Here is a 17,733-nt window from a genome sequence, read left to right as displayed (position 1 = left end):
AAAGTCCATATACACACAGCTGATGAGAGAGATCTGACTCCAAGAGGCATCTACCATCACAGTAATGGATTCTAGTAGCAAGGACAAAGAGGCCAATCGCATGGCAAGAAGGTGTCTAACTGATCACAGAGCAGCATCTATGTCTGGGCCCATACAATGACTTTTTATGGTGACTGTTACAAACCACAATGTGTGTCACTAAGCCAGAAATAAATCTACTAGTCTGCCCTGGTAGGTAAGCAATATTAATCAACAGGTCCACCATGTCATACCCAACTCCAACCCAGTCAGCCCTCCAGTCTCCCTTCCCCCTACATCCCCATGCCTCGGCCCATAGTAGCCACATTGGAAGAAAGTCTCATGGTCCCTGAATCAAGCTAGGAGAGGGCACTGTCTGTGACACCAAGGCTAGACAAGTGACAGGAAAGTGGGCACCAATCTCTAGCAATGAAGAGGCACAGGCTTGACTGTCTTCTCAGTCTCACACAGAACCACATACATCCTTACCAGAACTTTCCAAAGTGTCAGAAGAAAGAGGGACCCTGGAGGGGGAAATGGGATTGTATCCATACTGAGACAGGAGGAAGGGAAGACACAGACAGAAAGACAGGTTCAAGGCCGGAGCCCTGAATGCAAGCCAGTGAAATGCCCCCTTGGTAAAGCCATTGTCAGCACACAGAGACACACAGAGACACACTCAGACACAGAGACACACACACAGAGACACACACACACATACAGACACACACAGAGAGACACACACAGAGACACACGCAAACACACACACATAGAGAGACACACACACAAACATAGACACACACACACAAACATAGACACACACAGACACAGAGACACATACAGACACACACACACAGAGAGACACACAGACACACACAGAGAGACACACAGACACACACAGAGACACACACAAACACACAGACATACACAGACACACACAGAGACACACATCCTTCTTACCTGTGACCAGGCCCCAGAGCGGCTGATACAAGGATCAACTAGAACAACAATTTTCACAATACAAGTTGTTCAAAATAAAATGCATTCCTTCTCCCCTATTAGGAGAGCTGTAAAGGCCATGGAGAGGGGGGAGCCCTCTCACCCCGCCACCAGGAATGTAAAAGGGGCACAGCTGCTTTGCAGAACAGTCCAGGCACCTCACAAAGTTCAGTTCCACACTACTGTAGGACCTGACCACTGCACCCCGGGGCTGAACCTGGGGGTTCAAAGAGGAGCGTGCACAAGATCATTCCCGGCAGCACTGGGCACAGCAGCCAGTGAGGTGAGCACCCGCAAGAGCACATCCACAGAGGGACAATAAATAAAAGGATCTCGATCTATCTAGACTGGGATTCAATGCTGTCCTAAGGAATGAGAGCAAAACAATCTGCGCCGTGGATCCACTCAGCAAACACTCTCCAGGAACCAGCAGCTACGGGCAATGCCCAGAGCAGGCAAATCTAGAAGCACGGAAGGCAGTGCCACTGCCCAGAACACGGCGGGTGGAAGAGAAGGAAAACTAGCTATAGAGGTACAAGGCTCCTTTAGGGGGTGTATCTTACCCAACATGACAACAGTCCCACACATCTCTGAATGTGACAGAGCCACAAAAGGCCTCTTGAAGTGACTGAATTGATCTCAAAGCTGCTTTTAAAACTGACTTGCTATTTTTTCAACATCTACCAGTTTTATCTGAAACTGAACTCTCTTGTGTTCGCTCTACATGTAGATCTCGGGTGACTGGATAATTCCAGGCCCGGTACTCCCCAGCAGTCAGCAGCTGGGTGACAGCTGCCTTCAGGAAGGCCTGTATCGTGTCACCCATGAGTTCAATTGTTGAGCTACCAGGAGTCTGGGAAGAGGAGGAGATCTGGGTGTGTCACCTAGGAGTCTGGAGGAGTAGAGGGTCTCTGGGGAAGTCATCTAAGAGTCTAGGGAGAAGTGGGGCCACAACCAGAAGCCTTCTTTTTTCCTTCCAGAATCTTCGGAGAGACACCTCAAGGACTGGGGGTGCTCTGGGAGGGGGAGCTCTGGCTGTGGCTCCCAGAAGCCTCGCCCATTAACAAAGATCATCTGCCTTCCTAAGGAGTTCATACCTCAAGCTGAGGCCTTAATGCCCCCCCAATCCCCACAATCACATACAGAATGCCTTGGGTTAGAGAAAAGAATCCATAGCATCATAGGTGCTCAGAGGCAACGGAGGTTTAAAACAGGTTCAGAACTTCTCCAGATTAAAACATCTCTTACACACACACACCCACACACACACACACACACACACACAGAGTCCATACACAAGACACACATAGTCTCTACACATCACTCACACAGTACACACTTAGCCCATACATACCACACACACAATACACATATAGCTCACACACACCATATATACATAGCCCCACACAAGACACAACCTAAACACGTCATGTGTGTGTGTAATACCTAATCCAAGCCAGGCGGTAGTGGCACATGCCTTTAATCCCAGCCCTTGGGAGGCAGAGGTAGGAGGATTTCTGAATTCGAGGCCAGCCTGGTCTACAGAGTGAGTTCCAGGACAACCAGGGTTATACAAAGAAACCCTGTCTCAAGAAAAAAACAAAACAAAACAAAACAAAACAAAAAAAAAACCAAAAAACAAAAAACAAAAAAAAACTAAAACAAAACAAACAAACAAACAAAAAAAAACATAATCCATACACACCAGATACACACAGCCCATACACACAATATACACATAGCTCACAAAATCCATATCCACACACAGTATACACATAGCTCACACAGACATTAGAGCCCCCACATCATAAACAGCTACAACCACAGACACACACACACAAAACATATACATATAGCTCCTCCACACAGCCTCTACATAACAAAGTCTCTCTCACATACACTACAAACAGTTCATACACAGTCTACATACACACACACACCACAAGCACAGGCCCACACCCTCATGTCGAAACTATGTACAGATCTCACACTAAGCCCCCACATACACTATATGTCACACTCAGTACATACACATTACATAAACAAAGCCCAAGTACATACATATTCTACATATATCACATACACATATCCCCACACATATGCCCATACCCTACACACTTACACTTGCCACATACACATATCATACACACACCACACAAGCATACATCACATACAACAACAACAACACACACACCACACACACACACACACACACACACACACACACACACACACTACACCTCTACTACCACTTTACCTCCTCAGTTTCCTGGGTATGAAAAAACTCAGTCTCGGCCTGGAGAGATGCCTTATCCAGTAAAGAGCCCCCACAAGCATTAGGACCCAAATTTGGATCCCCACAACCCAGGTAAAGCCAGATGGGCCTGGCAAGAGTCCTGCAATCCCAGCACTCAAGGGGGAGACAAAATCTTCAGAGCAAGCTGTATACTCAGACTAATCAAAGCTGAGCTCCAGGGAGAGGCTCCGCTTCAATATATAAGGTGGAGAGCAGTTGATAAAAACACCAGATATCAACCACATGCACAAGTGTGTGCACACACATACATTCTCTCTCTCTCTCTCTCTCTCTCTCTCTCTCTCTCTCTCTCTCTCTCTCTCTCTCTCTCTCTCTCTCTCTCCCCACCAGGATCACAGGATCATAATCACATAAGAAACTATTCATTGAAAACCCTATATTGCTGAGCTGCCACCTCTCCTCTGAACAGAGGACTCTGTCAGGGCTCTGCCTAGTACCAGCCCTGTGCTTGCCAATCTGAAGGCAGAAAAAAGGTAACCCCTCATCAGGTTGGAGAACACCCTATCTCTTTCCATTCCTTCCCTGCCAGGCAAGACCAAGGACAGAGGGAACAAGCCAGCTGTCCCTGGGATAGCTACAGGGCCCATTTAGTGGGAGGCAGGAGAGGCCAGGGTGCCACTTTCAAGTGCCTTTGGTTCTCAGCCTTCCTGCTAGATAGGCAAAAGGTAGGTTGCCTGCTCTGGCTATAGAAATGCCAGTCAGCGGTCAAGTCTCTGCTCCACAGCACTCTGGCCACCGCACTATTTAGCAGCTTTAAGGGTATCGCCAGAACCCAACCCCCACCCCATCTGGCAAACAAGAGTAGCAGGTCTCCATAGCTTGTTAAGGGTAGCTGGGAGGCCTGTTCCACATACTCCTCAATGATAGCCGTCTCCATTTGCTGGTATGGGCAAGTGGCATCTTCTCAGTTTAATGAAAATGACTGGACAACGTGGCGTCATTTGAGCCCAGCCCTGTCCTCCTCAGACACGCCTGTAACCATCTGACAGAAAAATGACAGTACTGCCACTGGACAGAGTGTCACTTTACCAAAGGGTAAAGTGTCCCCTGTAACTGACACACTAAGTTACATGACTAATAAATATGCTCTATGCAAAATCATCCCAGCGCACGAGAAGGCAGCAAAGTCGTCCATACCAGCTCTTGCTTGTCCACTCCCTGTCCACATGGACAAACAGGTGGCCTAAAGTTCCCTAGAACCACAGAGCATGGTTGTCATGGGCCCAGTGGGGTCAGAAGTGAATCACAAGTGCGCAAGGTGTATGCTCAGCTCTCCAGTGGAAGCTGGAAAATCTGACACTCCCGCCACTCCTGGGAGCACAGCACAGGGAGGACGGAGAGTGGCCAGCACACTGTGGAATTGCAGAAATGTAGGTGGCCGCCCAGAGCACAGTGAATATCAGGCCTGCCTCCTGCATACCAGGGGTTGCCTCACTGCCCTCAGTCTGGGGACCTGAGAACTTCTCTACATCACAACCAACATCTTACCACTTCCCTCATACCCCACCACTGTTTCCATCATGGAAGTGAAGACAGCCTTCTTCCATCAGAGGCTTGGCTACAGCAGGTCTCTCTTAGAAGCTGGCACAGCCCCTGAGTTCACCACCCACACATGAGAACTGAACATCATATACATATACATATATACATATATATACATACACATATATATATATATGGGTCTCTCTACATAGCCCTGGCTGTCCTGGAACTCATCATGTAGCCAATGTTGGCCTTGAACACAGAGATCCACTTGCTTCTGCTTACCAAGTGCTAGGATTATAAACATGCTCAACCATGTCCGGACCAGTCTTACTGTACTTGAGCAGCCATCGGGGATACACCTCTCCAGCACAAAGGCAGACAGGACAGCCCATCCCACCTGCCCAGAACTGACCCATGGCCTTGCCTCCACTTTCCTAGGACTGCAGCATCTCCATTGCTCAGGCTTCCAATAAGTCTCCCCCATGGAGGGAGCCTCTGTCCCCAAGCGCCAGGGTAACAGACCATTCACGAGTCTGTAAACAGATCCCACACCCAAGTCATCCATGACTCCAAACAATACTCAGAGCTTCTGGGAAGACACCAGGCCAGAAGCAGGGGACTGGGGAATCAAGGGCCAATCTCCAATTCTCCTATTCAGTCTGTTACATCCTTCACAGTTTCATTATTTAAAAACCATCTTTGAGATTTTTTTGCTGGGGCACCAATGAGATGGCTCGGCGGGAAAACGTGCTTGCCACACAGGCCTCAGATCTGCTTTCGACCTCCAGAACCTACACAAAGGCATAAAGCAGCAGTTCTCACTCTGTGGGTCGCCACGCTCTGGGGGTTGAGCACCCTTCCCCAGGGGTCGCCAGAGACCGTCGGAAAACATGGATATTTGCATTACGATTCATAACGCTAGCAAAATTACAGTTATAAAGTAGCAACAAAAATAATTTGATGGTCAGGGATCACCCCAGCATGAGAAACTGCATTAAAGGGTCGCAGCGTTAGGAAGGTTGAGAACCGCTCTCTAAAGAGAAGAACCAATTCCACAAAGCTGTCCTCTGACCGCCACACATACAATATGGCCCCTGCGCTACATATACACACACACACATACACCATGCACACACACACACACACACACACACACACTCATAACTATGAATTTAAAGGCTTTCGCAGAGTCTAAGTAATATATGCTATCACTCAAAACTTTTTTGTGAACTCAGTTTCTTCAGTTAAGTGAGCTGTGTCCTAAGCCATGTATGGCTACAAAGTCACAAATTAGATGTTCAATCATAGATGTCAAATGTGTACAGAACTGACACGTGTGCCCAACGTTACGCCCTCTTGCCTCAGTTTCCACAACATAAAGAGAGGAGTGGGTGTAACAACTACCTGATAGGACTCATCTGGCAAGACTGAGCAGGCTTTGGGCTCCCCATGAATCTGAAGGCGACTGTTCAGAATTCAGGGACACATACACCTGGCACAAGTTGGCTGAGAGGGACAAGGAAAAGAAACCTGTCACCTCCCAGACAAAGAACTAAGACCCAACTTAGGGAGGCGCTGGCTGAAAGCAAGAGCTACTCCAGAGCTCCAAGCTACCAAAGCCAGGTTCAGTCTCCAGACCTGAGGTCCACAGAGAGGGTTACAAGTTCAAAATATCTCAGCCATCGGCCACTTTGCTCAGCTAGCTGAGAGGACAAAGTGCTGAGGTAGAAAACCCAAGTGCCCCTGATGGCCATGTCACCCAGCACCCTACAGTGCTTCACACACCTCACACATCTGACCTTGCTCTCCCATAACCTCCCTCCGAAGGCAGAGCCAGGTCTGACCGTCCATCCCAGGGGCAAGACAGGAATGCTGGGTTCTGTTGGAGCTCCACTCTATTGAAGCAGCTTCTAGTCAATGTGTTTGGCAAGGCTGTTGGTGGCAGTCAGAGTTGTAGACGCCAAGCCTGGCATTGGGGGAAGACTCACCATCCATCTAACTTACCCAGAGGATGGAACCTTGGCCCCTGGGAGGAGCAGGGTATGCTTGTCTCCATATGGAATGAGTTTTACTGGCCATATGGAATAGATATATAATCGTGTTGCATTGGGGAAGTCTGGACTAGACACAGGAATGCAACATGAAGAAAGAATAGCATTTTCATAACCAGCCGAGTGGCTTTCTGACTCCCTGGGCTGCTCCCTCAAAACCCCCAGCAATGTTCCACCAGCCCCTTGGCACTTACCTGCTGCCGCCACAGAGGAATCCCAGGCCAGCGAGAAGTCCGAGGCCTCCCCCTCTTCAACTGGAAGAGAAGAAAGAGGGCTGTGAGTTTGGAAGCTGCACACATGGGACATGGGGTAAGACACAGGTCAGAGAAGATGGGAGCCCTGTGGGAATATTTATATGCTACCCACGGGGGGGGGGGGCACAAAACCTACAAATTTGTTGGTCTCACAGAGATGAAATGGTGATCAGAATAAGGCACAGGAGCATGATCAGTGGGTCAAGTACTGTCATGCAAGCATGAGGACCTGAGTTCGAGTCCCTAGAACCCACACAAAGCTGGACACCATAGCATGCATCTCTAATCCAAGTGCTTTTATGAGAGTGGAGGCGAAGACAGGGGAAATTTCCAGCAGATCATAGGTCTGGTAGCCTGATGTACACAATGGCAAACAAGAGATTCTGTCTCAAACAAGATAAATGGCAAGGACCAACACCCAATGTCACTCTTTTTCCTACACATACACATGTGTACACACACACACACACACAGATTATAAATAATAAAACTAATCAAACATGAACGGCGGGTAAGTACTGTCTCCACTATGTTTCCACAGCCCTGCAACCTGGCAGACATCACTAATCAATCCCAGCACTGCCTCCATACAGACATCAGAAGCTTTTTCTATTCAGTGCTACAACCATTAGTACATAGTTTCCACTCACGAGCAAAATAACTGCCACCCACAGAAATGAGGCAGAACTCAGAACAGTCCCTAATCTTGCAGGCATTTTCTCCTATCAAAGCCCACATTGCCTACCACTGAGATGCCAGGCTACCTTGGTAATGGGAAAGAGCAGATATAGTGGCCCTGAGAGGTTGGGAAAGCTCTGCACTTGGAGTTATACCCTTACAGACAGACCTCTGGACACACAAAGACTCACTCTCCGCAGCCTCGCAGATGGAATCATTGCAGTTCATTGGCTGGCAACATGGCAAGGGAATTCGCCTTCCCCCACTTGAGCCTGGACCCCACAGAATGAGGCTTGACGGGGATGGAGTCTCCCCTACCCCAGACCCCAGCACTTGAGACCAGGCTGGTGGGAAGCAGGGGAGAAACACTATACAGCATAATAGCACTCTCACCCTGGAACCAGTCCCAGCACATAATAATATTAAAGCAGGGTTATGGACTTTGTAAATGGAACTTTGTTTAAGTCAAAAATGTGCACACATGTTTTTCAGATTTAACAGGCTCTGCAGCTCTGCACACATGCAAGCTGAAGGGACCTGAGCCACCCACCTCTCTTTCCTTGATAATTGGAAAAGCTGGGTGTTCACTGTTCTCAGTGCTCCGCGGCTGGGGAGCACCTAAAGTCTCAGAGTTAACAAGAGCCTGTGCCAATGTTAGGCCCCAACTCAAGGTAGTCCACGACTAAAGAGGCCCTCTATAAACCATGGCACCAAGAGCACAACTAGAATCCTAGCCAGCTCAAATGCAAGGGAGACAATATGCTGAGAAGTCACCCAGTGAAAAGAGGGAGCAGGCTGGCTGTGGTCCTCACTAGTCCTGTCCTCAAGTCTACTCAAGGCTGTTGAGTTCCCAAGCCCCTGACCTGGAGGATGGTCATACCAGAAAAGCCAGCATCAGCCATAAAAGAAAGCAAACGTGAGCACATCTCCCAAATCCTACCTCGTGGGGGCAAGGGACCTAGAACTACTCTGTCCTGGAGACCCGGGACTACAGGGGTAGGAGGAAGAGAATGGTCAACACTGCTGCGAGGAAGGTCAGAGTTAGCAGGCACGGTGCTTGCTTCCTGAGGTTTGTACAGTAGCCCTGACCACAGCCCTCTCTCTCAGTGAGGGGCCCAGACACCCGCTGCCCTTGTGCCTAGAACATGAATGTGCTTTCTCATAGCTGCTGGCACTAAACATCACTCCCCCGCATCCACCCCCCACCCCTGCCGCCCCATTGCTAGCCCTGGCCCACATCCTGCCTTTTGAAGGTATGAGCATATGCCTTTATACACTCTTGATGAGAAGGAGATAGGCTCCACCTGCCCCATCCTACTTAAGGCTCAGTACTGTCCAAAGCTGTGAGAAAGAAGACAGCTTCCTACCTGGCCAGTCTCTGCACTTCAGTTTGCGTTCCCAACGTGACCAACAAGGACAGCAGGCACAGAAAAGAAATTATACCAGGTGCTGACTGGGGAATTGGGGGGACTGTTCTCGGGGGGAGGGTGGACAAGGACCCCAGGATATGAGCCCCCATATCCTTAAACTAGAATTGTATTGCAAAGGCACAAAGAACCCATGTGAGCTAAGCATGTCAGGGATGGCCAATCAGTGAAATGTCAGAGCTTAGCAGCATACCATGGGGACTACCCATCATCCGGAAGTGATGCTTTCTAGAGACCTCCCCAGTAACACATTTATGAGATCTAACATCACTAAAACCAAGACCTCTGGCCATGCCCAGCATCCAGTATCGGAGTCTACAGGAGCAGAGAGGCCTAGGAGGAGCTGAATTCACAGGCAGGGCACATGATGTAGCCCCAGGCCAGTCGCCTGTAGGAAGCCCCTTCGGAGGAGCTCCAGAGACTCTCCAGCCCTGTTTGCATAGGTAAGATCTGCTGTTACCTTCTAGAAGATCACAACCTCTCCTCCTCCTCCTCCCTATTCCATCAGTCATCTCTGGTGGCAACGGGCACCAGGGTAGTTTTGTCTCACAGGTTTCTCTTTTGATCCCACAAACTAGCTCCATTTCAGATTCAGGCAGGGGATGCCCAGGGTCCTGTGTCCAAGAGGATGAATACAACAAGCACTCATGGGGGCTATGGGACACAGGAAGGCTGGACTTGTCCAAGGTGATGTGACAGACAGCTGAGCTGGGCCAGCCTCTCCCCACCCAAGGGTATCAACTCCATAAGAGCTCATCTCTCAGTTCCCCCACTGCTCAGCTCCCCAAAGTCTTGGCTCTACTCAGTGGTCCACCTCCCATCTCCTGAGCTTCAGTCTACCTCATTACAGAGCATACACCTGCCATCTCTTCACTGCTGATACCAATTCCTAACTCAATGCAGACAGCAGACAGAACAAACATCTGAATCAATAGGTAAACAAGGCACTGCCCCCACAGAATTAGCACCCCCCCATGCCAGTCTGCTGGAACAGAGCTCTGTCCTGAACCCAGCTTTGGGAAGGCAGCCCCAGGCACACAGTTGTCCCTGCAAGGCAGGGCCCATGAGGCACTCAGCCTGCATGGCTTAGCCTCAGCAGATGTGAGGTATGTTGAACTTTCAGCTGCACTGGAACAAAATGCTGGGGAGCCTGTAAGCACTGCCCCCACTCGGGCCCTCAAGTATGGCTTCAAGGAATGGTGCTCTGAGAGATAACCCAATAGCATCTACTCTGACACAGTGGAGTAGTCATTTCTGACATTCCAGGAGGTTCCAGCACGGTGTGTGAACCAGAATTCTTTATAATGGAAGAGAAGGGACCGGGAAAGGGCTGCGAAGCCTCTAAGGGGCACCTGTCTGGTGGCAGCAATTCAAGGGTCGCTCTGATCAATGCCTCGGGGGGGCTAATAAGAATCCTAAAGCTCTCTAAGAGCTTCAAACAGCAGAAGCCCCCGTTCTTTCTCGGCTGTGGGGTCAACGGCTAACTTAACCATGGGAATGGGTGGGTCCCACCAAATGCTGTCTCTATAATTCCTCCTCTGGGATATGCAGAGTCTGGGCCATGTATACTTGCAGCTCCAGATATACCAGGCAGACACAGGACCTTGTGTGCTGGTCTCTGAACCACAAACCTCAGTAACAGATCAGTGTGTTAAAGCAGGTGGGCACCAGTGTAAGATGTTTGCTTCCGACTGGAGAGCAGTGTCCTCCTCCGGAGGACAAGGCCATCCCAACACCTCAGGGAATAAGAAGAGAAGACACTAGATGCAGAAGAAGAAGCAGAAAGTGGGGCAGAGGTGAGGAGAATGAACAATCACCCTCTAGCCCAGCAGCCTGCTAACTCAACGGGGCTTTTCCTCCCCCCGAGCTGTGGCAAAGTCAGAAAGGACCTGTGTTGTCACAGGCTAAGGCAATGGCCTCAAGAAGAGAAGGAGGAAAGGGAAAGCTGGCTGAGCCCAGAGCCCACTTAGCGCCAGAACCCACTCATACCAGGCCAGTGCTTACAGAGCCCAGAGAGGACAGGACAGACACATTTAGCTTCTAAGAGCCTGCATGTTGGGCATTTTTCTTAGGAAAAGATCATTTTTCACCAAACATTATCTAGGAAAATGTTCTCTCCACAAATGTCTGCCAACAAGGTCAAGAACTTCTGTACTCTTTGGAGAGTTTTGTTTGTTTGTTTTCTTTTCACTCTGGGTCAGTCATACTTCCAGGGTCTTAGTAGACATCCTTCAGTTTCCTCTGAACCCAGAGACCACTCTACCCTAGCAAGGGAGCTGGACTCACCTTGGCTGCAAAGAGGCTCCTGAGAGTCCCCCATTCCCACAGGAAGTGGTAAGCCAGACAAGCTCATCTTGAGAGAAGCCATGTCACCCACACCAGGTCAGGCTCCGAGAAGTTACTTTAGTGCCCAGAGTCTCACTGCCAAGCATAAAGGAGAGCTGGGCAGCTCAGGGGAAAGCACCCAGGGCTGAGAATGGGGCTCAGATACAGGACACACGCCAAGTGTGTGGGAGCCCAGAGGCTGCTCGCCAGCACCACATAAACCAACTGAGATCCTGGCCTACTGTGTATGTAGGTGTGCAGGCTGTGCCTGTACAAAAGTCCAAGCAAAAGTCATAAAATGAAGCTGAAATATAAACTATCATGTTCACCAAGCAGTGTACCATGGTGCCAGACTGAGGATGCTCAGGGAAAAAGATTATTCATTCCTCTACACAAAAGCATGATAGATTCCTTGTCCAGATTGTACAAAAGTACCCAGCCCGTGATTACCTCTAAAATTGAGCTTCCAGAAAAGAAGACCATGTTCAAGAACAAATCAAGCACCCAGCTGAGCAGAGGCTCCCCCCAGACCCCTCTCCAAGTCCCCCTGCACCAGCTAGACCCTCAGGGGAGCCTAGAAACACCACAAGTGTTGGTATCAGGACTTCCAGAAACCCGTGATATCACATAGGCACCCCCCAACACCTGTTGCCAAGGCAACAGCCATCATATTCCCAGAATCCACTTGGCTCACTTCCCACCTTTACCTGTGATTACATCATCACCCATATATAAAGAAAGGTCCCCCTGATCTCTTCCCCCATTCTCTTTCTGCTGCCTCTCTCTCCCAATAAACCTCATGGAACTGTTTGGGCTGGTGTGGTCCTTCTGAAACTGTGTGATGTTCAAGTTCATAACAAGTGTCACTCCCAACCTGTTACCCTATGCTCTGTATCATCTCTGCTCATTTTCTAAGATGAAGACAACTAGCCAGGCACAGCATTATATACCTGTCATTCCGGGCTTCAGGAGACTGAGACAGGAGAAACGCAGGCTAGCCTATGGTGATGGGGGGGGTGGGGGGAGAAAACACACACACACACACACACACACATACACACACATGACCACAGTAGCAGGGAAAGCCAGCCTGTGCAGGACCACAGTATCTGGCACCATGGTAGTCATCCAACACCCGATCCCCTTCATCCTCCAGCCTGCCACACAGGAGTTCCTTACTCTCCCCATTTCTGGCAAGGAAGGGAGCCCCAGGAAGCTACCACATCTCCCAGAAACAGTACAACTGTTTTCAAGTAGGGCTTCAGCTCCCAGGCAAAGAAGATTAGAGAAAAGCAGAAAAGGAGGAAGAGGGAAATCTGTGAGCAACAGCTTCCGCTTGGATGTTCCACCCTGGTCCAGCAATGTTTCAGGTAAGTACAGAAAGAAAATCAAACAGCAGAGCCATGTACCATACCAACACTAGTGAGACCCAGAACCAGGCACTAGGAAAAAGTAAAGACAACTGAGAGGGGCTGGGGTCTGACCAAGCTAAAACGTATTTTCCCTTTATCAAGACTTTCACATCTCAGTCAGAGTAGGCCCTGGAGTAAGAGGCAGGCAGCCCTTCACACCTGCTTCTCTGTGCTGCTCCCAAGCTGGTGAGGTTAGAAGCATAGCACAGCTCTAGACCACTCCCATCCTTCCTTAACACCCTCTGCCAGAACCATAACCCCAAGCCTTTCTCAGCTCCTGCCAGAAAACCCAGGCTCTGCTGACCCATTTCACAGAGGGTGAAACAGAGTCCCACAGAAGCAAAGCTGCACACCAGGGCCCAGTCAAGCTGGGTGTTCTAGCTCCAGACTCCCCACCTCAGAACAAGCTCCTGAAGTGACTAGGTTCTCAATGAACACGTCTCTTGAGGATTGGGAGGGAAGAACACTTGTGACTGCCAAGGTAATATTGCCAGCAAGAGCAGCCACGTCTGCAACATCACAAGCACAGAGCCTCATCCTGGCAAGCCTGAGATAGCCTCCGGAATCTGTACTTCTCTAGGCTAGTCTGACAGGTGCAGGAGGTATCAAACCACTGGCTCAACAGCCCAACAATATAGGGCATCTTCATACCCTACTCTATAGGTGAGTAAGGCTAAGTAACTGCTGGGGGGCATTGAACTGGGACTTGGGTTCTTAACCCTTCATTTTCCTCCTACATCTGGAAAGCAGAGGCTCTGCTCTGGATGGAAGCGGGTACTCAACACAAGCCCGAAATCTATCCTACATTCTTGGTGTCCTGCTCTGTGACCCCATTGTCCATAAGACTCCTCTAGCTCCCAACCCATACTCTCAGATCCAGAATGTCCTATGGAAAGGGTTCAACTCTTGGGTGTCTCGTAGTAGTGCACCAGCCCCTTAAGGCAATATGAGAAGCCATGTGCAAGTGAGACTGTGGCTTGCTGGAAAGTGTTCAGTGGGTGGCTCTCAAGGAGGCAAAGGTTCGCATTTGCAGTGGCCGTCACTGCCTGTGACATATAGATTCTTCAGGCATGGAACTTACCCACCCTTACCCCACCCTCACTCTGAGCGGCAGGCTGGGGAAGGGGAGGGAAAGGCTCACTGCATCAGCAGGCACCCCCGGGGAGCAGAAAAGCAGCAGCAGCAAGGTGCTGAGGGGACACAGAATCGCTCCCTGCCCACTCCCTCAGCTCACCATACCTACCCTGCCCCCCACTTGCTTGTGAGCAACTGTCAGATGCTTAAGCAGAGAATTCAAGAGCCCCTAGCTTTTTGTGACTGTTCCCAAAAATTAGCACCTGTTTTCTTTTTACAAACGTTTCCTGGATACGTTTATAAAACTGTATACATATGTATACAATGTGTAAATCAGGTATATTGAACAGTTAAAAATCAAGGAACTCGAAGAAGAGCAACTTCTCAGGCATAGACACTTTGTTACAACTTTGCAGAAGGTTGGAGATTCGGACAGCAGCATGAGTGAACACAGCCAACATCTTTTCCCACCAAATCATGAGTAGACGGAGACCACTGCTATGATGGGTCCTACCACAGGAGGCTTGGGGACTAATTTAACAAGTCCCGTGTTGCTAGATGTCTGGGTGGCTTCACCTGTTCCCCACTGCCAATGACTATCGAGGCTACATCAAACATTCAGAAGCATCAGACCTGGCCATGAGACCGTACTATGACTCTTAAGGTTAGTTCTCAGAAGCAGGATTTCTAGAACAAAGACTCGGCCCTATTGGGGCCATGTGCTTGCTTGTTGTCAATGTGCTTGCTTTTCTCTCTTGGAATGAAGTACTGAATATAACCAGGAAAAAAAAAAGGACTAGACCTTGACCTTTGACCCTTCACTATGATTTCGGCCTCAGGCTTTAAGTCTTCCCAACAGCCCTAATATGTGGGTCCCCAATTTACCAATGAGAAAACAGAACCTGGATGCATTTGGTTAGCCACATCATACAAGCAGTGGAGTCTATATTTGAGTCGGGGCCTGTCTTCACAACTTAAAGCTTGCCTCTCCGCCCTGTCCTAGCTGCCTCTCTCGGCAAGTGTGGGGGCAGTTACTATCCAAGCTTCCCAGAATGTCTGCACCTTCCCGGAAAGACAGAGGCTGATTGAGAAGGTGGAGCTGAGACTCCTCTGTCCCAAGACTTGCAGAGAAGATGCTGCCAGAAAGTCAATCATAAGCTTTCCTCTGGCTTACAGTGTGACCCCAAGCAATAACTTTACCTCTTTCAGGCTTAATTTCCACATCGTAAAGTGAGGGCAATAAAACTCCCATTCATTTGGAAAGACAAAGAGAAATAGCCCAGGCAAGGAGTTTGGCTTAGTGTCTCCAGAGAGTGGGTGACACTAAGCAGGATTCCTCTTTGTTCCCCCTCCCTAGGGAGCTGACTGCACAGGCCCTGGTGGTTGCCCTCCTGTCTGATCCAGTCCCTGCTGTGGTTGGTTGGTTATCTTCTAAATGTATTTCCTCTCGTGGGGTCATCTCTATGTGTTCTCACTGGCTCGCAACATGCATACACAAACATGCATTCGTGACGTAACATGACTGCATTGTTTTGACGGTTACCCAGGGGTCTCCCCTGCTAGCTGCCTACCTCTGAAGGATGACAGGCAGCATGGAAGGCATCAGAGCATTATATAGATGGGCACTGGTCATTCATACGCAGGGCTGTAAAGAGGTACCAGTTGTGTACCGCAAAAGGCAAGAACCAAGACTATACAGATCCACTCGCATTCTAGGATCCCAGCTCCATGTGTGGGGTGGAAGCGACCTGTACTCACTCAGAACTGTAGCAGTTCAGGGTAAAAAGGAAGAAGGGGAGAGTCCTGTTCTTTTTTCTACCTCTGTTTGAAGAAAGGCATCATAAAGTAGAGACTAGTACATTTTTATGAGCTCTTAACAACTTGGCCTCTGTGCTAACATACCATGAATGAATGTCGAAGCCTTGTAATACATGTGATCTATTTTAAACACCCACAAAGAGGAAACTGAGGCTCTGATTGGAAACTGATATGTGTGTGCGCACACAGGATGGAGCATGCTCATGTGGGCACATGGGGTGGGCGGGACATGTTTTCACCAGCTGGGGCATACAAACCTGCCTTCATCAGTTTTTTCTTATTGCCCCTTTCTCCAATTGTGTGGTATAAAGTACATAGTCTGACCTCTCTGAAAAGGGTGGGGTGCTAGTGTTGACCATATGGGAACTGGTCTTCCATCCTTTCACATTTCCCACAAAAGCCTGTCTACCTATCCTTGGTAGAAGGGTGGGAGACGCCCACCACCTAGGGGTTCCCTCCTGTAAGGCTGTTACTGCTAGTGCCTACCATAGCTCCCATTTCTACATTCCAAAATTCTGGACATGGGTCCAGGGTAGGAGTAATTAGAATGGTTCGTGACCTAAGAAGTTAGTATTTTTTATTGTCTGATTTGGGAGGGGGAGATTTCGTGGACACAGTGTGTTACTCCCCCTTCCCCACTCTGCCCTTTTCCCATCCCCAAGTGAGAGCCACGCCCATGGAAAGCCCTTCAGGGTCCCAAGCTTCCACATGCCCGCTGCTTGCACCCTGACAAGGCTTTCTTCACCCAAACCTGCACAAGATCTACAAGATCTCTGAAAAGCTTCATTACATTGGGCACCCATGCCAAGGGCAAGGAGCACACACTGGCTAGCAGCGACAGCCCTGCAGCAGGGAACTCCTAGGTGATGGGCATTTCCCACACTGCCACCAAGCCTAGGTCTACACGTGCACACCTGTGCTCACACGAGCTCAAGCGCACACACACTGCTGTTATGTGACAGTACCGTTCTGTCTTCAAGCTCCCACTTCCAAACATCCCTTAGCTTCCCTTCACACACTGCTCACGTTAGGTCTTAATCCTTGGTGGTGGTGGTGGTGGTGGTGCTGCTGCTGCTGCTGCTGTTTATTTTAGTGTGCCACCACACACTATGACTATGAATACAAACCCAGAAGAGCTGGGCATGTCACAGATGTGGAGAGGAGTGTGACATCACTGGTGCTGTATGGAGTGCAGGAACCCACCATCCAATCTAAACAAAGTGACAGCCCGGTTGCAAACCAACGGCAGTGCTGGGCAGGGAGGCAGGCGAGTGGTTCACCACCTACTTACCTCAGCCCTTGGGAAAATGGAAAGAAGACAGACACATCTGGTCCTCTCCCTGCACCAGGGCTCAGCATTCTGCTGGGAAGCATAGGCCATTTCACAAACTGTATATTCATCTAGGCTGGACCAAACAGCCTGGGCCTCAGGAAAGCTCATGGGAAGTCTAGTCTAAAGTAAGACCTCAGGAGTGTGTGGGTGGGGAAGAATGAGGCTGAAGGGAAAATGTCTGCTGCAGCCCTCAGAAAGTCCTGAGAGAGCTAGACACAGAGTGAGGGGCACACAGTATCCCTACATCCATGTCTGTCTCATCCCACAGCACTGAAAGACCCAAACTGTGCCAGATGTGAGCCGCCTAGAGAGACCAAGTTCATTTTTCTTGTGTCCTATGATAATACTTGGCTGTGTTTATTTAACTCTCAGCTTTGGACAGCAGTAAGATGGAACAGGAAAAATCAGCTTGGCTCCCTTCAAAACACAGCAGCCCACACATCACGAGAAGACACCCACACAGACGCTCTCGTCCACCCTCCAAGAAGACATCTGGCCCACTGCTGGCAGGGAGGGCCCTTGGGGCTGGGGGAAGGCTTACA

At 49.5% G+C, this 17,733-nt stretch overlaps 1 protein-coding gene across 2 annotated transcripts in view; it reads right to left on the bottom strand.

Annotated features, from left to right (window-relative positions):
- The window catches only part of Znf423 (zinc finger protein 423), a 299,483-nt gene that overhangs the window by 236,489 nt on the left and 45,261 nt on the right, over positions 1-17,733 (bottom strand). For both annotated transcript variants that reach the window (XM_085843729.1, XM_029480964.2), the window contains exon 2: positions 7,065-7,124. In XM_085843729.1, the coding sequence (XP_085699855.1) occupies positions 7,065-7,124 (60 nt within the window). The remainder of the gene's footprint in view (positions 1-7,064; positions 7,125-17,733) is intronic.

Source organism: Mus caroli, unplaced genomic scaffold (genome assembly GCF_978045245.1).
Source record: "Mus caroli unplaced genomic scaffold, Mus_caroli_1 scaffold_10, whole genome shotgun sequence".
NCBI lineage: Eukaryota > Metazoa > Chordata > Mammalia > Rodentia > Muridae > Mus > Mus caroli.
The sequence above is the reverse complement of the archived record's forward strand: the minus strand, read 5'-3'. Positions and strand labels throughout refer to the sequence as shown.